This window comes from Nicrophorus vespilloides, unplaced genomic scaffold (genome assembly GCF_001412225.1).
Source record: "Nicrophorus vespilloides isolate i.1.1-1 unplaced genomic scaffold, Nicve_v1.0, whole genome shotgun sequence".
NCBI lineage: Eukaryota > Metazoa > Arthropoda > Insecta > Coleoptera > Silphidae > Nicrophorus > Nicrophorus vespilloides.
In genome coordinates this window covers 14,004-32,021 of record NW_017098903.1, presented here as the reverse complement: position 1 = coordinate 32,021, position 18,018 = coordinate 14,004, and the positions used below count along the sequence as shown (strand labels likewise).

Below are 18,018 nucleotides of genomic sequence, written 5' to 3'. Positions count from 1 at the left end.
AGCGTATCGGACTGGTGGAGACGGATAAACACGACAGGCCGGTGGATGAGATTAAAATAATGAAGGGGAAAGTCTTGAAGAATTAGGAATAAATTTATATATTTTTTTTTTTGTATTAAATTTGAATTTCTGTTGAACACTCCTTCATGTAAGTACTTTTTACAAGTTTCCTATTCCTGAATTTAAGCTTCTGCAGAGGATTTATGCATTAGTTTTCTGTTTCAGTACTTTTACATAAAGACGGATTGAAACTTGTTAACAAGTTTTCTATGTCCTTAAATTAATTACTTTTATAATATCAGCAATATTGATGTTTTTTTTTATAGTTATAAAGTTAGGAGGATTGCAGTAGTCGACATGGGAATATTAGCTGAGATTTAAATTGTAATTGGTAAAAGAAAAAAGAAGTGAGCGGTTTTGCTTGAGAAGAAGCGAACCACCTAGGCCCCGGGGAGATTCGAACTCCCGATCTCCTGTTTACTAGACAGGCGCTTTAACCAACTAAGCCACGGCGCCGATGTATCAACATTGAATCAATGACGGGGTATTGCGTAAATGCGCGCTCTCTCTTCGCTGCTGCACGATTCTTATGCACCGCTGATTCTACTGTTAAAGTCTGCGAAGAAGTTATCTGGGCGTCCGGCATGGTGCTGCTGCTGTTATCAATCTATTTTAATTTGTTTGTGAATCATTAGCTAGAGGGAAAACGCGCGCGCAGGCTTAACCAGAACCATGTGATCTTGGATTCCGCTGACTACTGCTACTACTACAACTGCAATTACTGGCTGCCGAACGTCGTTCGCATACCGCCTGAAACGTCCGTCGTCGTGAGTTGTTGCTGCATCGTCGTCGACGATCTACATTTGATCTAAGAAAATAAGGGAGGAAGGAGAAGAAGAAGAAATGGCAGTGAACACCATCCTCATCGATTTCTCGGTGGATCCGAGCCAGGTGAAGAGCGAGGGTCAGCTGTCGCAGCTCTCCGCGGACATCGAGAACGTCCTGCGCGATTACCTCGCAAACCTGAAGCTGGTGATCAGCGTGCCGCTCGATGGCGGCATCTTCAAGCTGTACCAGAGCGAGATGGGAGCAGTGAGCAATTTGCGCATCTTCGGCAACGGCATCATCACCATAAACATCGAGTACTACAAGGCCGAGAAGCAGGAGCCGCTCCTCGACTACGAGGTAACTATTATTGCGCGGATGATGCGAATTTTGAATCCGTCCGTTGCGTTGCGTTGCTCTCGCTATGCAACTATGTTTACACGATTCTTGGAAGAAATTTGCGACAAACTTGCGGACGCGATTAAATTACTGTTTTGTTAGTATACTAAGTAATAAAGTATGCGCTCCAGTGAATGGGAATCCTTGATAACGGCGCGATATCAATATGCGAGGCGAACACGAAGATAACAGGACTTCCCAGGTCACTCTTCAACAAATTCACGATAGGCGAAATGCAAATATTTGCATACGTTCCAACGAATTTTATTAATTAACAAAATATACAATTCTTCAAAACCAATTTCAAAATTTAACGACTAATTATCGTGTTTCAACAAAGATTCATTTAAATTTTCATGACAAAAAATATTTATGAAATTTTATTATCAGTTACATAATGGTCCTAATTGTAAATGTTTGAAGTGCGAACCAAAATCAAGGATACTTTAATTTTCTAATTGAAAAATTAAATTACAATATTATTGAAATTGGGCTAAAGTAAGCCTACATTTTCAGTAGATGCAATGAATTTAAATGTTTATCAGGAAAAGTAAGCCTTGAACAGTTTGACAAATCTTTATTTCAAAAAACAAATAAATATTTCCAAACATATTTAAAAATAGTTAAATTTTACGTATAACTAATACATATACAATTTCAATATAAATGATGGTCGGAGACAACAATTTTTTTTTAAGTTATTCATACCTGATAAATCCGTGTAATCATGTGTAATTATTGAGAGTCGGTGCAATTCTTCAATACTAGATTTACCCTGAATTTATGATTTTCTTGGAAGTTGCGCGCTGTAATGGAATATTATTTCAGTTGCTTCGAAGAATATGTTTAATAACTGTAACGATTTTTATTTAACTTTGACCTTTAACAAAGAGAATAGACGAAAATCGATTTTACGAACTTTGCTTCTATATTAAAGTTGAAAATGTTGATTTCATTTTAAAAAAAAATTTATTGATTTACGAAAATTGTGATTTAATAAAATCGTGTTCGCAAGTTTTTAATTAAGGTATTTCCATCATACGCACATATCATTCTTCATGTAAATTGTACGTAATTTATGTTATGAATATTGTTTTAGCAAACGAAGGAAATCGAGCAAAAAATTAGCCTAACAGTAAGCTCGTTCCGTTCGAAAATGTTTCCTCCCTTAAAAAGAGGATCTACCCTCGATGTGTACCTAACTAGTTCAGGTGTGCCATCATCATCATAGAACCCTAAACAAAAGAAATCTAATTGATGCCCGCCACCCCCTCAACAAAAAAGAAAAGAAACGCTCCTCCACCCCCCAACCACCTCTCAAAAGTTCAGTTTATTTCAAATTTAATTTCCAAAGCTTTCGTTCTCTCTCAAAGTTCTCTTTTCTTATATTTTCACCGCTTCGTTTCCACACTCCAAAAGAAATACTTAAATTTTCTTTATTTACTTTACCACTAGTATATGATTTGTTTCTTTATTGTTTGTTTGTTTGTTTGTTGTTGTTACATTTTTTTTTTGTTTTTGTTCAAATTTTGCAAAAATTGTTATAGAAAGGGAAAGAAATCGAGCGCGAAGTATTCGAGAGGGTAATTGGCATTAAACGCAGTCAGGCACTTGTCCCTATAAAACGCGGGAAATTTGATAGGTATTTCCCGTCCGCAGGTACAGTAACTCCATTTTGCATGCGATTTACAAATTATGAAAGAAAAAATTTTCAAAAAATAAGACACATCTTTCTTCTTTCTTTTTTGTTTTCTTATATATTTTTTTCCTTTTCACTTCTTCTCTTTATTTATTAATGCTCTCTTTTATCTGCTTCTCCAGTGCGTGTGTATATCTTTGTACAGCAATCCTCTCTAAAAAAAAAGAAAGAAATAGAATTATTATGAATGTACGAATGTTTCACTTTCCCACTCGTCTGATAGCGAAGTTCAATGGCACCGTAATCTTTAAACTTGGCCCGCGATATTTTATTAACACATACAAATACGTTCTTTGGCAATACTTCTATTGACCTATTGATCTGGACGAGGACTTCCTAGATTCGGAGAGAAACGTGCGCGACTTTGCTTACATTTCGTATCGCCACAGTTTATTGTTTTACGTGCATTGAAAATGAGCTTCACGAATCTCGATGATTTGAATTATAACTGTGAGTAAGAGACTTGTGTATGTGCCACTTGGTGTTCCTTTCTGTTTGTTTGGTTGTTGTTGTTGTTGTTGCTGTTGTTAATCTTTACACCGAGAAGTGTGGAGACTAATTGGTGTTGCCGTTTCTTTTGCTGTGTTTTAGACGAAAGATTGCTCGAATATGACATTGATCAGGTGGTCTTCGAAGAGAGGACGCAATACCAGAAAGTACAAATCGTGCACTCGAGGAGCTTAGGAAATATGCTAGTTCTAGATGATTTACAAAGTGAGTGTATAAACAACAAACATTTAACAACACTCGATTAATACAATTGTATCAAATTTCAGACATATCAGAAGCGGATTTGATCTACACAGAAACCTTGATGTGCAGAGGCAAAGAGGATTACAAGGATAAAGACATCGTAATTTTAGGTAGGTTTTCTTTTATAATAAATTTAAAGCGAAACGTTTACTAATTGTTTTTGTTTTTTAGGTGGAGGCGACGGGGCTTTGCTGTACGAACTGCTGAAAGAGAAGCCCAAGAACGTGATCATGTTGGAGATTGATGATATCGTGATGAAAGCGTGCGCAAAACATATGCGTTCCATCTGCGGCGACGTTCTGGACAGCAGATCAGGTCCCAATTATCAAGTATATATTGAAATGTTTGCAGATTTTCTGAAATTAAATAAACGCATATTTTCAGATCATAGTCGGGGATTGCATGAAGTCCTTAGATCAGTTCATATCTGAAGGCAGGAAATTCGATTACGTTTTTGGAGATCTCACCGATATCCCAATCTCCAGTACACCGTCCGGGGAACTTTGGGATTTCATCCTTCGAATCCTCGAATTGTCTTTTAAGATCCTGAAGCCCGACGGTAAATTCATGACGCACGTACGTATTTTTTTGGGCTTCAGATGTCCTGAGTGGTTACATTTTGGGTGATTTCAGGGAAACGGGACCAGCTGCGAGGAATCACTGAAGATGTACGAGTCGCAGCTGATGAAGCTGCAGCCTCCGGTGGCGATCAACAAGACTACCGCCTTCGTTCCGTCTTTCCTTGAAGATTGGGTCTTCTATCAGATCAACTTCACGAAGAAGCCGTAACGCTCGTTGTGACCACTAGAAACAACTTTTTTCATTAGCTAGCACATCTATCCGAAGATGAGACGAATTATCTTGCTGTTATTATTTTTACTTCTCGCTGTGACGAGAGGTGAAGACACGCAGCTCCGACTACCTTTATTATTCTCCAAGCAAAACTATGTTCTTTCTCGCAGTATTTTCTTGTTACTTTTCGTTCTGTTTCTCATTGTTTATTTTTATGCGACGGAATGTTATTGAATCTCTCTCTATATTTTTTATTGATAACAACGGATGCAACAATAATAATTAAAGTATATATGTGTACATGGAGATCTAAATGACTGCTTTTTCAATTTGTTAGTGTTGTTATCCAAGTATTGAAATCATATATTCATTTACAGGTGAAAGGTAGGTGATTAAGAATATTTTTGTTAAATCATTGAACTGTAGAATTTAAAGTAAGTGGCGTTGCTTGCTTGTGTTTCAATGGAAATTTATATTTTCGAACTGTAAATTCGTTGTTTATCAATGTTAACAATGTTGAAATGAAATGATTGAAATTGAAGGTCAAACAGCAATTATTCTCTCGATTCGTTTAATGACCAATTACAAGAAAGTATGTCAACGTTTCCATGGCGATGATGAATGAAACGCTATTAATTGGTTAGACAGACCGCAAGTTCAATTTGCGGCGAGTACAGAGAGTTGCAGAGAAATTAGTAAAACGTACTTAAATATACTTAATACATTCATCTTTTGGATCTATACTTTATATGCGTTGTAATTGCAAGTTTCAAATTTGTATTCGCTCTTTGACAAAATGATGATTTCACGCAAACGTCAACATTTATTCAAATCTACAATATGTATATCATAATATAATATATATATAATCATATATAAAAACAGCGAAAATAAGGAAACAACATATTCTTCTCTTTACATCAACACTCCTTTTCACAATCTTTCTGGAAGCACAAAATAACGATTATTTAAAAAAGAACATATGCTCGTGTTTCATCCAATTCTCTTTGGTGTTTTTTTTTTCTTTTCTTAAAACTCGAACGTCTCCAATACTTATGTTGGAAACTGATCCTATCTACTTTAGTATTATATGTATGTGTATATATAATTATATAAACAAATGTACAATGGATTAATATCACTCTGTAGAAAGCACTCAGGGCTGAAGGCGCCCGAACTGGATTACTTTGAAACATCGATTTTTATATATTATTTGTTTGTTAAATTAAGTTTAAATTCCGAATGTGTGTATGTGAATGATTCACAATTGAAATCGCGATATGATTTTAGCGCAATAATCTCTTCATCTTCTTGGTTTGCTCCTGCATGCTGTACTGAGCGTTATCCGCCTTGTCGAGGAGGGTGTCCAGTTTGTCGACGTGGTTGTCGAGAGCTTTGGCTAAATCGCTTTTCCTCGGGTTTTCACCGCTCGCCTCTGCTACGACGCTCTCAACTTCCTCCTCCTGTTGTTCCTCTTGTGGTTGATCCGAAGATGAGCCCTTCTCTTGAGGCTTCGACTCACCGTTGCTGCTTATGCTTCCAATCTTCGTCTTTATCAGCTCGGTCACCGATCCGCAGCGAACCTGCACAAAAGCGAAACAATTCATTTTTTGTTCGTTCAAATCTATTTTGATTAGAAATAATTCACTTTGAATCTATCGATTTTCTTCTGCGTCGCCGAAAGAATGCTATTCAATTCATCCAATTTCCCTGCGGTTCCTTTCAATTCCTCGCCCTGCTCCTCCGCCGCCTGAAACAACAAATATTCGTGTTAGCGAATACCTCTTCTAATATGGTATGTTGGGGATATCGATTCGCGAACCTTCAGGTTCTCCACTTCGGCTTCCTCATGCTGCTGCGCCGCCCGTTTCGCCTCCTCCTCGTCCTTCTTCTTCTGGAGGTAATCCTCGTAGTTTGGTGGATCGATCCCCAGGAGTTCGGCTCTCATGCACTCGTACTCGTAGGTTCCTTCGGCCATGGCGGTGCTCACCGCGCTTCTAATACGACTACGAAGGGTTGAAGGGATACGAAGCCCGGAGGACGATCGGAGCGCCGGACGGGAAAATTCGGGGAAAATTATGGATTTTCCGACCGCCACCCCCCATTACCAACGCTGCAAACAAAGAAAATCCTCTTTAATTTTTAACCAAATTAAACCTTGACACGATTTGCTTGGAGACTTTTAAACGCCTTGAACTTGATCCAACTCTCGTCCTTTCCAAAATAACAAAAAAATCGAAACAAATCGATTATTGAATTCTCCGATAAATTGAATCTTATCAGAAAAACCAAACTGATAGTTATTATCTAGTATCATTTAAACATCATCCTTCACCTTCGACGGAACGCATGAAAAGACCGCTCATTTTAAGGTCATTTTTTTTAATTTCAAGATTCACTTGCACTTCTTTTTCAATACGTTCGAATTGTTGTTTGTTTCCCTCCACTCCTTCAGGGCCGAATCGAAAACACGAATTCCCTCGATACAAACGTCGTTTATACTTCTTCGCGGATGCTTTCAAAGCGAGAGCGACTAAAGAAAAGTGCGTTTCTTAATAATAATAATATAAGTCAATTTTAATAATATTCAAATTCTAGTGGACATCGAGTTGCAGCATTACAGACAAAGATTCGATTGGGATTGCGGCATCTCCTGTGTTCTCATGCTGCTGAATGAAGCGGATCGTCAACAGTTTCTGGACAATTTTCAAGAGATCTGCGAGTACGAAAAATTCGGTGAAAGGTACATTTTCATTTATTAACAAATGTGTATCTTTGTAATATGTTCACTTGTTGTATTTAAGTTACCATGGTTATTTAAAAAAAAATGAATCTGGTTATCGTTTGTTTTCCTAATCGCTAAGGGGGGCCCATAAAAATAGCCGTTGACCTTGAACCACTTTAGGTAAAACGAGTTAAAGCAATTACATTGAAGTAAGGTCATGTTATAAAAATAGTTTTTCAAATTTGCTTTTAAAACGTTAATGGAATTGTTGTTGATTGATTGATTGAATTTCAGCACTTGGACCATAGATCTCTGCTATTTACTAAATAGATATAATGTGAAGCACATGTTCTACACTGTAACGTATGGAGTGCGGAAGGCCTACAAATGCAACGTTTTCTATAAGAATGTGTACATAAAAGTGCGTAAACTTGCATAATTTTTTTTTGTTTAAATTGTTAATTAATTGGTGCGCTTTGTAGGATGAAGTGCGAGTGAATCGAAAGTTCGAGGAGGCGCCAAAACAAGGCATCACCATCAAACAGGATCGAGTGAACCTGGAGGACATCCTCACGCACCTTGCGAGCTCGAACCCCATCCTGATCCTTGTGAACGCGAATTCGCTGCGCTGCGTCTTCTGCGACAAAACCGAATGGTTGGACAGCACCTATTTAGGTCACTACATCGTCCTCTGCGGCTTCGACTGCTTCCAACAGCTAATTCATTATAGAAACCCGGCGAAAACGAACCGTAATTGAAGAAACTTTAATCAAACAATCGATTAATTGGTGTATGTTTTGCAGATGTTTGCAGCGCCAACTTCGATTGTTTTGAGGATAGTCGGACTTGTTTTGGAACGGACGAGGATGTTATATTTGTATATAGGAAATGAAAGACGAAATCTGTGATTCATTAGTGTGTTTTTTTTTATACGTTTTAAATTATATAGTCTATAGTTACAAAGTAAAAAATAAAATTAAAAAGGATTGAGTGAGGAGTGGTGCTCTTTCTATAGGTCTTCGTCGGGCTTATCCTGATCCTTGTCGCCGTCGTAAAACTCGTTTTTGGCGTCCACCATCTTATCCTCGAGGTCCTGACTGATCCGCACGTCCGGATTCTCCTCCTCCTTGATCTTCTCGTCCTCGTGGATGGCGTCCGGAGGGACGTCGTGCATCTGCACGCTCGGGGAATGTTGACACATCTTCAGATTGTCGTACACGTACCTAAACACAATTCATATTATTACATATTGATTGTAACTGTTGTTGTTGTAACAGTCTTACTTTGTGATTGCTTCTAAATATTGCCTGCTGTTGGCGTTCTCCTGCCTCGTCACGACCTCCGGATGCAAACTGAAATCGGGCGCGAAGAACTCCAGGTATTCGGTGTAGGGAAGTTCATTGCTGATCTCCTCGTCGATGAGGAGGGAAGTTTCGTAAGTCCAACACCTGGCCACGTTGCGCAAGGTGTATCCGCCGCCGCCGACCACCAAAGTCGGAACGTTCAGATCCTTGACGAACTTGACGCATTCGCCGTGACCCTTGGTGCTCAACGAGAAGCACCCTAACCTATCGCCAGCCAAGGAGTCCGCTCCGCACTGCAGCACGATCGCAGTGGGATTGTAGAACTCCATCACATTCGAGATCACCGGCTTGAAGACTTGGAAGTAACTGACATCGTCGATGCCCTCTTTGAACGGCACGTTCACCGAGTAATATCGTCCTGTCTCGGCGCCAATTTCGTACATATCACCCGTTCCTGAAGAAAAAAACAATAATAATCAATCAAAATATTATTAATTCGTGGGATATATCACCTGGAAAAAAGTAATTTCCATACTTGTGGAAGCTGACGGTCATCACGCGATCCGTTAGATAGAAGGCCTCTTGCACGCCGTCCCCGTGATGCACATCAATGTCTATGTATAATACTCTCGCGTGGTACTTCAGCAGTTCCAAAATACCGATGACTATGTCGTTCACGTAACAGAAACCGGACGCTTCGAACTTCTTGGCATGGTGCAGACCGCCCGACCAATTTATAGCAATATCGCAGTGGTTGTTGTTCAACTTCATGGCGCCCTCCAGCGAAGCGCCCGTGTACATCGAACAAAAATCAAAGAGGCCGTAAAACACGGGACAATCGTCCCCTACGTTGTAGTGGCTCAGGTGCTTGGTGAAAGCCTGTATATTCTGCGGTGTCACTCTCTGGAGGAAATCTGCGAAAGAACAAAAACATTTAGCACATCGCTTCAATCCCCAATCGACTTATAATCATCCAACCTATGTACTCGTCCGAGTGGAATCTACACATGTCGTGCACGCTAGCCTTGTAGGGCCTGTAAATGGACATCTTATTATGCAAGCCGTATTTTAAAACCAAACTGTGAATAACTGATAAACGATGGGGCTTCATCGGGTGTCCTGTACCGTAGTGGAAGTTGCCCACGTCCGGATTGTAGAAGTACGACACCTTCTTCGTCGTCATTGCAGCCAGCTCTTGAAGACCAAGATGATAACCAAAAATATAACTATAACCAAAAGTCGCTTCGTCAGCCAGAACCTATCTTGCATGCTCTCAGAACACTCCCGTCCTGCCCTTTACGCTCATTCTAAAAACAACAACAATAACAAAGAAAACAACAAGCCTCACATAACCGCACTTTTTTAGACTCTCTTTTTTTTTATTAATTTATTTTCCTTCGTCCGCAGCGCCTCTGGTTTACATGAGCTGCATCATCAACACAAAATCAGCGCATCCCAATCTTCTACCTCATTCAAACAATATTATCTTCTTCAACACACAATATTTATTTCAAAATTAGATTTCTTCCTCATTTTTCCTTGCTAAACTTTCATATTATAAACGACTTGCAGATTTGGCTATATTAACAAGTTTTTGATTATATTTACTTTCCTCTTCAATCCTATTAGAAAATCATTATGTCTCTTTGTCTTTTCTATAGTTATTATTAAAAAAATATAGATTTTCTAAAATTAGATAAATTGGACAAATGTGTACAGCAAATATCATATTAATTTGATTTGTTTATTTAATTGAATGTTTATGAACAAATAAAAAGTGTTGGGAGACACTGAAATTGTCGTTACATAGAATAATTTACATTGTGCGTAATCGTGTTAGAGAAAATTATATCATTGTGGTAATTAATTGTTTTGTTAGTTTCCTAATTATTGAATGCAGAAAGTTTTTGTGAATTTCTTTCGTTCTAATAAGAATGTGTTGGTGAACCTAAAAAAAAAAAAAACGGACGTCCCGAAGAACCGTTGGTTTCGTTACCGAAAGGGCGAGGAGCGTGCGCTGCAACAGGCAACAACGGTGGTGTAACATGCATTAGATTCAACAAGGAAAAACCGTCGGTTTTTTATTCATCGCGAGTGTAAAAGAGCAGAAAAAGAAAGAAAACAGGAACAAAAAAAAGTCCGTTGAGATTATAACCTCAGAAACATTTGAAAAAGACACAGTTACCGAAGATCGGGTAAATAATAAACCGAAGGAAAACAAAAGCGAACAGGGGGTAAATATGGATGAATTCGTGAAAATCGAGAAGATCGGCGAAGGCACCTACGGCGTCGTCTACAAGGGGAGGAACAAGAAGACTGGACAGGTGGTTGCCATGAAGAAAATTAGGTGAAATTTCAGTTCTGTCGTTTCCATTTGAATCTTTGCATTGATGTTGTTGTGTTTCTGTTTTTATCGTAGATTGGAATCTGAGGATGAGGGTGTACCATCGACTGCGATCAGAGAGATATCACTGCTGAAGGAGCTGCAGCATGCAAACATCGTTAAACTAGAAGATGTACTCATGGAAGAGGCTAAGTGAGTTGAAATTTTGTTCGTTATGAAATATAATATATTTAATGGATTTGGTATTTGCAGACTTTACTTAATCTTCGAATTTCTATCGATGGATCTCAAAAAGTATATCGATAAGATCGAATCGGGCACGTTCATGGATCCGCAACTGGTGAAGAGCTACTTATATCAAATAAACGATGCCATACTGTTCTGCCATCAGAGGAGAGTTCTGCACAGGGATCTGAAGCCACAGAATCTGCTCATCACGAGAGATGGAACAATTAAGGTTTTGATTTGTGCGAATCTTCAATTTCATTTGGTAATAATGATTGTGTGTCAACAGGTAGCTGATTTCGGGCTGGGTCGAGCGTTCGGTGTTCCCGTCAGGGTTTACACCCATGAGGTTGTCACTCTATGGTACAGGGCGCCGGAGATTCTGCTAGGATCGACGCGTTACTCGTGTCCAATTGATATCTGGTCGCTGGGTTGTATCTTCTCCGAAATGGCCACGAAACGCCCCCTATTTCAAGGCGATTCGGAGATCGACCAACTCTTCAGGATATTCAGGTAGCTAAAACACACCTGTCCAAATTTCAATCCCTCTCCGAATGCAGCTTTTCTTTAATTTCGTATTTGGGGAATTTTTCTTTTTTTGTAGAGTTTTGAAAACGCCGACCGAACAGATCTGGCCCGGAGTGTCGCAGTTCCCCGATTACAAGGCGAGCTTTCCCAACTGGACGAATTACAATCTGTCCGGACAAGTGCAGAACTTGGATGACAACGGTCTGGACCTTCTCAAGCAGATGCTGTATTACGATCCGGCGAAGAGGATCAGCGCGAAGAAGATCGCGCAGCATCCGTACTTCCTCGACCTCGACAGAGGCGTCGCACCCAGATTCTCATAAAAAACAAAAAAAGAGGAAAAAAAACACCAATTTCGTTTCGCCATTTCGCTCTGTGTATAGTATTTGTTTATTTTTTTTATAAGTTATAATATTCTCCCATATACTAGTACTATTCCGAACTCTCCGTGTTTATTATATTCGCGAGAACAACTTATTTTTTATAAAAAGAAATAGAATATTTTTTCGGTTGAAATTCATTCTTTGCTTCACCTTTCAACGCTTATGGTTGTGGTGGTGGCAGGTGTTCATCCAGTTACTACCCGGAATTCGTTCGAAACGGCAGATGGCAAGCGCATCTAATTGCTAACCGCAGGTGGCGGCGGCAAATTTAATAGTTTAGGCAACTGTTTTTGCGTGGAAGTGCGTATGGTGGCATAGATCTGTTATTGTTTGTGCATTATTAACCTAATAGTACAAAACTGGCAAAATTGTGCAAGACGCGCAAGTGAAGTGTGGAGAGGAAGGAAGAAGAAGAAGTAATAGTACAAACAATGAGTGGTGACACAGTTGAAAGGTTCTTCGGCGTTTATCTTTTGGTATGTAAAAATCCCAAATATCTGGGACGAACGTACATCGGATACACTGTCGATCCCAATAGAAGGATCAAACAACACAACAAAGGAAAGAAAGCCGGAGGAGCCCACAGAACTAGCAAGCGTGGACCATGGTAAAAAATATAACATATCAAAAGATTTTCAAATTTAAAGAAAAAACTGACGTTTACATATAGGCAACCCAATGTACTTTCATGTACATTGATTTGTTGTTTTGCGAACAGGACCGTACTCAAATTATTTAATTTACTAAATCAAAGAAATTACTTTATTTTCTATTGAATATACATGAAATGTATTCAATGCATTTCGTAGACATTCTGTACAGCCAATTCCGGTTTATCGAAGCCGAGCTCTTCGGGTGTATTGATCCCCAATTCCGTTAGAGTTGGACGTATTTCCTGGATGATGTAAGGATAAATCTCGTCCACTCTTGAACCGCACTTGTTCTTGATTGCTTCCAAAAAGCGAATGGCTACAGCGAAATCGTTCACTCTTCGGCAAGCCTTCAAAGCAGCGACGATGATCTTCGGTTCCGGTATCAAATCTTGTCCGACGATGTCGTTAATGCCCTTGCGGATCGCCCACGCGTCCATTCCATCTTTAGCGAAATAAGCCTCGTACCTATTATCGAATTCCTCATCGGATTCAGCGCTTTGCTGCGAAGATGTGAATCTTAAAGCACAGACGTTAGGTTTTCTCAGGATTCTTTGAACGCGAACAAGAGGAAAGCGAAACATCTTGCACACGCGCACACTCGTGTATAATAAGTCCGTATTCTGTAATACGTGTGTGTTTCAGGTCGATGGTGATGATCATCCACGGATTCCCCAATGACATCGCTGCGCTCAGGGTAATATAAAAATATAAGCTTTCATAAATTATCTTTAAAATCTTTGTAATGTTTCAGTTCGAATGGGCTTGGCAGCATCCGCAAAGATCTCGACGTTTGAATCATTTGCCGAAAAAGAAGGCGCGCGAGAAATCGTTCGATTACTGCTTTAGAATAATGTCGGAGATGCTTCGCGTCGGTCCCTGGAATCGATTACCTTTGACCATCCGCTGGTTGGATGCAAGTTTCGTCAAAGAATTTCCGGTAAGTTTAAATCATTGTATACTGGGTGGTCTATGTAACATGTTTTTAGTTGGACAAAGCTCCGCCGATGTTCATGCCAATAATAGAAGGAAGCGTTATCAGTAGAAAGGTTAAAATTAATAGTCAAAAGGAGGCTTCAACGTCGGATAGCTTTGTTCACGATTGTTACGTGTGCGGAAAGATAATCGAGGGTAAAAAGTTGCGTTGCGTAAACCCGGAATGCGATCTTCTCAGTCACGTGATTTGCCTGTCGCGAAGCTACCTGCAGCCAGGACAATACGTGCCGGTAGATGGCGACTGCCCCAAATGCCGGAAGAACTTTCTTTGGGGCGACGTCATCCGCAAATTTCACGGCTGCTACAGCGATGTCGCTCCAACGTTCACATCCGAGGCTGGCAACGACTTTTACAGCTCAGACTCTGATTAATTACATAGAAATCTGTAGTCCTTGACGTTGGCATTACTTTCGTATCGGTTGTAAGGCAGTTTACTTAGGCAACCAATCGAACATGTATTGGATGTTGAAATTAATTATGGGATTTTTTTTGATCTTTTAATTGTTTTATTATATCTTTTTTTATTGTACATACACATACTCTTTTTTTTTTGTTCATTTAATTATAATATTTTTTTTTATATACAATTTCAGTTATATCATACATAATGTGTGTGTGTTTTTCTCTCGTTCCGTTTTCTTCGTCAATTATATTTTTTCTTTTTTTTTTTTAAATTAATCTACAATATAGACATTGATACATTTCGAAACGAAAAAAAAAAAAGAAAAAATTATGAAATAAAGTTGATTGTTCTTCATCCTCGTTTTACGTTATATAATACAGAAAATAATGAAGAAAAATAATAAACAAGATCTTTACGCCGTGCAGATCAATCACGTGACGTTGATCTCCTCTTCGCTATCGTTCGAACTGTCGTAATCCATGCTCTCGTACAGGTGGTAATTGGCTGCTGCTGCAGAAGCGTAATCTGTAGGATACACCTGATCGGCGTCGCGGTGCCTGGGATGCTGCAGTTCGGCGGCGACGGCGGCCGCAACCGGTGATCCCACCGGCGAGATGTCACCGACGTCCGTCAGATCGAGCTTGCTCTTGTCGGCGTCGGCGTCGCTCAGATCCGGATGCGGGTTGTTCTTGTTGGGAAGCGTCTGCTCGCGCGATCCACCTGCGGCCAGAAGCTCTCGTTCCTTCGAATTCCTCCACTTCATCCGTCTGTTTTGGAACCAGATCTTCACCTAGAAACCAGAAACAATCAGAGATCGTCCATCAACAACATCGGCAACAATCCGGAAAAATAAAAACGAAGGGGACTTTTTGCTGTTGTTGTTTGTTGTTGTGCCACGTGCGGATTTGCGTGCCGCCGACAGATATCTGGATCTGATGGGTCCCACCCTTAGATCTTTAATCATTCGTAAAGATAACGACCGTGGGGTGGAGGAGGACGACCCTCCGGCTGCGTTTGGACGAGAAAGAGGAGGAGGTCGCATGCAATGGCATCAAATCAAAAACACTCGCGCGTTTCACATTCAATTAGGGAGATTACATGCCATTTACCGACACTATAAAAAAAACGAATAGAAGAGAACTGTGTGTGTGTGTGTACACACGAGCGGTTAGCTTTTAGGGTGCCTTTGGGGGAGAACAGTTTATTGCGCATATCTTTAACAGTTCCCGGTAATCGGAACGGCAAACACAAGGGCCGACCCCAATTTACATCAAAAACCATATGATTAGCTTACTTACTACAGCGTTCACCCGCAGATACGCTTTGATTTATCGTCGGATTCGATCACCACAAGAATCATTTAACACTTGCAATATTTATCTTATCTCTTAAGTTTTCATCAACATGTTTTGGTTTAGTAAAGCGAGATGCACATTTTCCTATAACTTTGTTATAAAATTACAAATATTACTTGAAATTCATATCTTATTTTTCATAAAAATTATCGACTTTTTTCAGTAATTTTTCTGAAAACAAATATTGGATACAAGTAATGAAGTTAATGGCAATTAAATGAACTATGTATTTTCTAAATTACATACTATTTAAGAAATATTAATGAATGGAAATTGATTTTAGTTTCAAGAAAATTACTTCGATTTTCATACCTGAAAAATTTAATATTTTCATGAGAAACTTATATTTTTCAAAAAAAAAAGTCTAAATAATTTCCAATAAGAATATGAAATTGAAATTAATTGAAAAAAAAATCGAATATAAATTGATTTTAGTTTCAAGAAAATTACTTCGATTTTCATACCGAAAAATGATTCAAAAATTTAATATTTTCATGAGAAACTTATATTTTTCAACAAAATGTCTAAATAATTTCCAATAAGAATATGAAATTGATATTAATTGAAAAAAAATCGAATATAAATTGATTTTAGTTTCAAGAAAATTTCTTAGATTTTCATACCTGAAAAATGATTCAAAAATTTAATATTTTCAGGAGAAACTTATATTTTTCTACAAAATGTCTAAATAATTTCCAATAAGAATATGAAATTGATATTAATGCAAGAAAAATTGATCAATTAATAAAAACTTTGGGTACTTTTAAAACTGAAATTAAAACTGAAATTAACTCCAGTTTGCTCAAAGTTTATACCGTATTCGAATGAGGCATAAATCCAAGTTTTTTTTCGTTTTTTTCAATTGATTTTCCTTAATGGTTTTCGCCTTTATTTACACAACTTAATGATATTTCGCGACGTTTAAACGAGACTTCGATTGGCTCACGTAAATCACGAAGCAATTAAGAGAGGTTTCCTCACTCCAAACGCTGCTGCGGTTACTTCTCACCCACTTACAAATCTCAATCTCACCCTCTACCAAAGAGAAGAAGAAAAAAAGCATCTCCATCTTTTTCGCACTCCCTTATTTCCCATTTGTATATAAATCTGTTTCTCTCTCTTACTGTATTTCACTGTATTTCTCTCCCCCATTCAACGAGGCGAAGGGCGAACCGAGAAGTTATTGCACCACAATAGGGCACACATCAATTTGTACCAGATTTAGTGTACGGCCACCGAAATCGCTCTCCCTCTTGCACGCGTTTTCTCCAACACGTTTTCGCTCTCCGTTTCTTTCGCTCTCACAATATTAAGATCCCTCCACCCTATTCGCCCTCGTTAGGAGATCTATCAAAAACATATGTTGCCGCTCGCTTAATATATATAAATGGGTTTCGGAGAGTGAACGTGGATGTAGAGAGAGAGGGGAAGATCGTATTTCATCCAGAAGCAGAAGGCGTCTCTCTTACAATGATGACAATAATAACGATGATGATCCAACCAACCAACCTGACTGTCTTTAAGTCCCAGCTTCTCTGCGAGCTTCTTCCTGTCCGGCTTGCTGATGTACTTCTGGATCTGGAATCGCCTCTCGAGGCCCTTCCTCTGCAGATCGCTGAAGACCGCTCTCCGCATCATACCGCGCCTCGGTTTTCCTCTTCCGCTGTGCGCCCACGGAAACGTCCCCGGAAGCGGAAACACCGCCGACTGCGTTCCCGACGCCGGCGTCGACACTGAAAAACACACAATAATACAATACACATAATCATAACCGCTAGAGATTAAGCTTTCATTTGATCATTCGTACATCAAAATCGGTTTAGTAGTTTTTGAAAAAAACACAAAAAACTAAAGCATATCTGTCAAAATCTTTATATACTAATCATTTGGAATCATTGAGTTGACTAATTAATTTACTACGTAGACTTCATAAATTATTCATGTATTAAGTTCACATTTGTATAAATTTTGAATATAGAAAGATTTTTTTTTGGCAATTTGTTAGAATTTTCAATATTGTGTAACGCGTTTTATTTATCTAATTGGATTTTGAGGAAATTAATTAGATAAAAAGTCAAAATTCTGTCAAATATTGTTAAATTAGAATTAATAGACTTGACAATTACAATGAAAACTTGATCAAGTTGCCTTGATTATCAATGACAAATTGGTGTCTTTTTTTTCTTAGGAAAATTTCAGTTCTTTCATTAACTTAATTCTGATGTTAATATTTCTGTTTCCTTTATTTTCAGGGTAAGTTTGATGACTACAAATATTCTGCGTATATAGTTTATGTAGTTTGCGTTAATTGATGCTGATGATGTGCAGTTTCTGCTGTTTTCCGGGCATTGTTTTGTGTGTTTTGTTTTTCTAATTGGATTTTGGAAAATTAATTAAAAAAAATATCAAAATTCTGTCAAATATTGTAAACTTAGAATATTGAAATGTCAAATTTCGAATCAAAATCATTACAATAATAGACTTGACAATTACAATGAAAACTTGATCAAGTTACCTTGTTTTTTTTTTCAATGACAATGATAATTGGAGTCTTTTTTTTTAAGAAAATTGTAATTCTTTCATTTACTTAATTCTGATGTTAATATTTCTGTTTCCTTTGTTTTCAGGGTAAGTTTG

General features: G+C 38.5%; 9 protein-coding genes and 1 non-coding gene across 12 annotated transcripts in view; 5 read left to right on the top strand and 5 right to left on the bottom strand.

Moving 5' to 3' along the window:
• The window catches only part of LOC108563497 (peptidyl-prolyl cis-trans isomerase-like 1), a 650-nt gene extending 513 nt beyond the window's left edge, over positions 1–137 (top strand). Inside the window, 1 exon segment of the mRNA XM_017922190.1 lies at positions 1–137. This exon segment is cut by the window's left edge and continues 5 nt beyond it. Coding sequence (XP_017777679.1) covers positions 1–86 — 86 coding nt within the window. The 3' untranslated portion in view covers positions 87–137.
• Positions 138–442: 305 nt separating this feature from the next.
• Trnat-agu lies at positions 443–516 on the bottom strand. Its single transcript has one exon. It is a non-coding gene; the product is annotated as a tRNA-Thr (tRNA).
• A 206-nt stretch (positions 517–722) lies between these two features.
• Positions 723–4,715, top strand: LOC108563491 (spermine synthase). 2 transcript variants are annotated; one of them, XM_017922182.1, is made up of 7 exons: positions 723–1,185; positions 2,772–2,883; positions 3,515–3,637; positions 3,700–3,786; positions 3,848–4,005; positions 4,061–4,252; positions 4,310–4,715. In XM_017922182.1, exons 1-7 carry the CDS (start codon positions 904–906, stop codon positions 4,463–4,465), a joined length of 1,110 nt encoding a protein of 369 aa, XP_017777671.1. In that variant the 5' UTR covers positions 723–903; the 3' UTR covers positions 4,466–4,715. The 2 variants fall into 2 exon arrangements, with proteins under 2 accessions (XP_017777671.1, XP_017777672.1); XM_017922183.1 differs by lacking the exon at positions 2,772–2,883 and adding an exon at positions 2,324–2,435.
• A 145-nt stretch (positions 4,716–4,860) lies between these two features.
• Positions 4,861–6,523, bottom strand: LOC108563494. Its single transcript, XM_017922187.1, has 3 exons — positions 6,291–6,523; positions 6,117–6,218; positions 4,861–6,051 (listed from the first exon to the last, which is right to left on the bottom strand). Exons 1-3 carry the CDS (start codon positions 6,444–6,446, stop codon positions 5,755–5,757), a joined length of 555 nt encoding a protein of 184 aa, XP_017777676.1. The 5' UTR covers positions 6,447–6,523; the 3' UTR covers positions 4,861–5,754.
• Positions 6,524–6,618: 95 nt separating this feature from the next.
• On the top strand, positions 6,619–8,108 carry LOC108563493 (protein GUCD1). Its single transcript, XM_017922186.1, has 5 exons — positions 6,619–7,011; positions 7,067–7,211; positions 7,488–7,614; positions 7,676–7,943; positions 7,997–8,108. The coding sequence occupies exons 1-5, from the start codon at positions 6,981–6,983 to the stop codon at positions 8,083–8,085; spliced, it is 660 nt and encodes a 219-aa protein (XP_017777675.1). The 5' UTR covers positions 6,619–6,980; the 3' UTR covers positions 8,086–8,108.
• On the bottom strand, positions 8,104–9,910 carry LOC108563489 (histone deacetylase 3). Of its 2 annotated transcripts, XM_017922181.1 has the most exons (5): positions 9,588–9,669; positions 9,476–9,531; positions 9,010–9,411; positions 8,477–8,951; positions 8,104–8,416 (listed from the first exon to the last, which is right to left on the bottom strand). In XM_017922181.1, exons 2-5 carry the CDS (start codon positions 9,504–9,506, stop codon positions 8,203–8,205), a joined length of 1,122 nt encoding a protein of 373 aa, XP_017777670.1. In that variant the 5' UTR covers positions 9,507–9,531; positions 9,588–9,669; the 3' UTR covers positions 8,104–8,202. The 2 variants fall into 2 exon arrangements, with proteins under 2 accessions (XP_017777670.1, XP_017777669.1); XM_017922180.1 differs by having other exon boundaries at positions 8,106–8,416; positions 9,476–9,910.
• A 661-nt stretch (positions 9,911–10,571) lies between these two features.
• LOC108563495 (cyclin-dependent kinase 1) lies at positions 10,572–12,084 on the top strand. The gene is made up of 5 exons (XM_017922188.1): positions 10,572–10,844; positions 10,917–11,033; positions 11,094–11,298; positions 11,356–11,579; positions 11,671–12,084. The coding sequence occupies exons 1-5, from the start codon at positions 10,738–10,740 to the stop codon at positions 11,915–11,917; spliced, it is 900 nt and encodes a 299-aa protein (XP_017777677.1). The 5' UTR covers positions 10,572–10,737; the 3' UTR covers positions 11,918–12,084.
• A 93-nt stretch (positions 12,085–12,177) lies between these two features.
• On the top strand, positions 12,178–14,147 carry LOC108563492 (structure-specific endonuclease subunit slx1). Its single transcript, XM_017922184.1, has 4 exons — positions 12,178–12,584; positions 13,273–13,324; positions 13,382–13,567; positions 13,617–14,147. Exons 1-4 carry the CDS (start codon positions 12,409–12,411, stop codon positions 13,992–13,994), a joined length of 792 nt encoding a protein of 263 aa, XP_017777673.1. The 5' UTR covers positions 12,178–12,408; the 3' UTR covers positions 13,995–14,147.
• On the bottom strand, positions 12,722–13,286 carry LOC108563496 (cytochrome c oxidase subunit 5A, mitochondrial-like). Its single transcript, XM_017922189.1, has one exon. It carries the CDS (start codon positions 13,209–13,211, stop codon positions 12,771–12,773), a length of 441 nt encoding a protein of 146 aa, XP_017777678.1. The 5' UTR covers positions 13,212–13,286; the 3' UTR covers positions 12,722–12,770.
• A 242-nt stretch (positions 14,148–14,389) lies between the features above and the next one.
• Positions 14,390–18,018, bottom strand: part of LOC108563487 (homeobox protein DBX1) — a 15,283-nt gene continuing 11,654 nt past the window's right edge. Inside the window, exons 3-4 of the mRNA XM_017922178.1 lie at positions 16,891–17,114; positions 14,390–14,816 (exon numbers count right to left, since the gene is read on the bottom strand). Of these exons, the coding sequence (XP_017777667.1) occupies positions 14,457–14,816; positions 16,891–17,114 (584 nt within the window). The 3' untranslated portion in view covers positions 14,390–14,456. The remainder of the gene's footprint in view (positions 14,817–16,890; positions 17,115–18,018) is intronic.

Bases quoted from the DNA above. Each gene is read 5' to 3' on its own strand.
- LOC108563491 (XM_017922182.1), top strand. From the start codon at position 904: ATGGCAGTGAACACCATCCTCATCGATTTCTCGGTGGATCCGAGCCAG. The intron at 3,638-3,699 runs GTGAGTGTATAA...ATCAAATTTCAG, and splicing joins AGTTCTAGATGATTTACAAA to ACATATCAGAAGCGGATTTG. The intron at 4,006-4,060 runs GTATATATTGAA...GCATATTTTCAG, and splicing joins GATCAGGTCCCAATTATCAA to ATCATAGTCGGGGATTGCAT.
- LOC108563494 (XM_017922187.1), bottom strand. From the start codon at position 6,446: ATGGCCGAAGGAACCTACGAGTACGAGTGCATGAGAGCCGAACTCCTG. The intron at 6,219-6,290 runs GTTCGCGAATCG...TTGTTGTTTCAG, and splicing joins CCGAAGTGGAGAACCTGAAG to GCGGCGGAGGAGCAGGGCGA. The intron at 6,052-6,116 runs GTGAATTATTTC...GCTTTTGTGCAG, and splicing joins AGAAAATCGATAGATTCAAA to GTTCGCTGCGGATCGGTGAC.
- LOC108563493 (XM_017922186.1), top strand. From the start codon at position 6,981: ATGCTTTCAAAGCGAGAGCGACTAAAGAAAA. The intron at 7,212-7,487 runs GTACATTTTCAT...ATTGAATTTCAG, and splicing joins TACGAAAAATTCGGTGAAAG to CACTTGGACCATAGATCTCT. The intron at 7,944-7,996 runs GTAATTGAAGAA...TATGTTTTGCAG, and splicing joins AAACCCGGCGAAAACGAACC to ATGTTTGCAGCGCCAACTTC.
- LOC108563489 (XM_017922180.1), bottom strand. From the start codon at position 9,680: ATGACGACGAAGAAGGTGTCGTACTTCTACAATCCGGACGTGGGCAAC. The intron at 8,952-9,009 runs GTGATATATCCC...TTTTTTCTTCAG, and splicing joins TGGAAATTACTTTTTTCCAG to GAACGGGTGATATGTACGAA. The intron at 8,417-8,476 runs GTAAGACTGTTA...AATTGTGTTTAG, and splicing joins TATTTAGAAGCAATCACAAA to GTACGTGTACGACAATCTGA.
- LOC108563495 (XM_017922188.1), top strand. From the start codon at position 10,738: ATGGATGAATTCGTGAAAATCGAGAAGATCGGCGAAGGCACCTACGGC. The intron at 10,845-10,916 runs GTGAAATTTCAG...TTTTTATCGTAG, and splicing joins GTTGCCATGAAGAAAATTAG to ATTGGAATCTGAGGATGAGG. The intron at 11,299-11,355 runs GTTTTGATTTGT...GTGTGTCAACAG, and splicing joins CGAGAGATGGAACAATTAAG to GTAGCTGATTTCGGGCTGGG.
- LOC108563492 (XM_017922184.1), top strand. From the start codon at position 12,409: ATGAGTGGTGACACAGTTGAAAGGTTCTTCGGCGTTTATCTTTTGGTA. The intron at 13,325-13,381 runs GTAATATAAAAA...GTAATGTTTCAG, and splicing joins ATGACATCGCTGCGCTCAGG to TTCGAATGGGCTTGGCAGCA. The intron at 13,568-13,616 runs GTAAGTTTAAAT...ACATGTTTTTAG, and splicing joins GTTTCGTCAAAGAATTTCCG to TTGGACAAAGCTCCGCCGAT.
- LOC108563496 (XM_017922189.1), bottom strand. From the start codon at position 13,211: ATGTTTCGCTTTCCTCTTGTTCGCGTTCAAAGAATCCTGAGAAAACCT.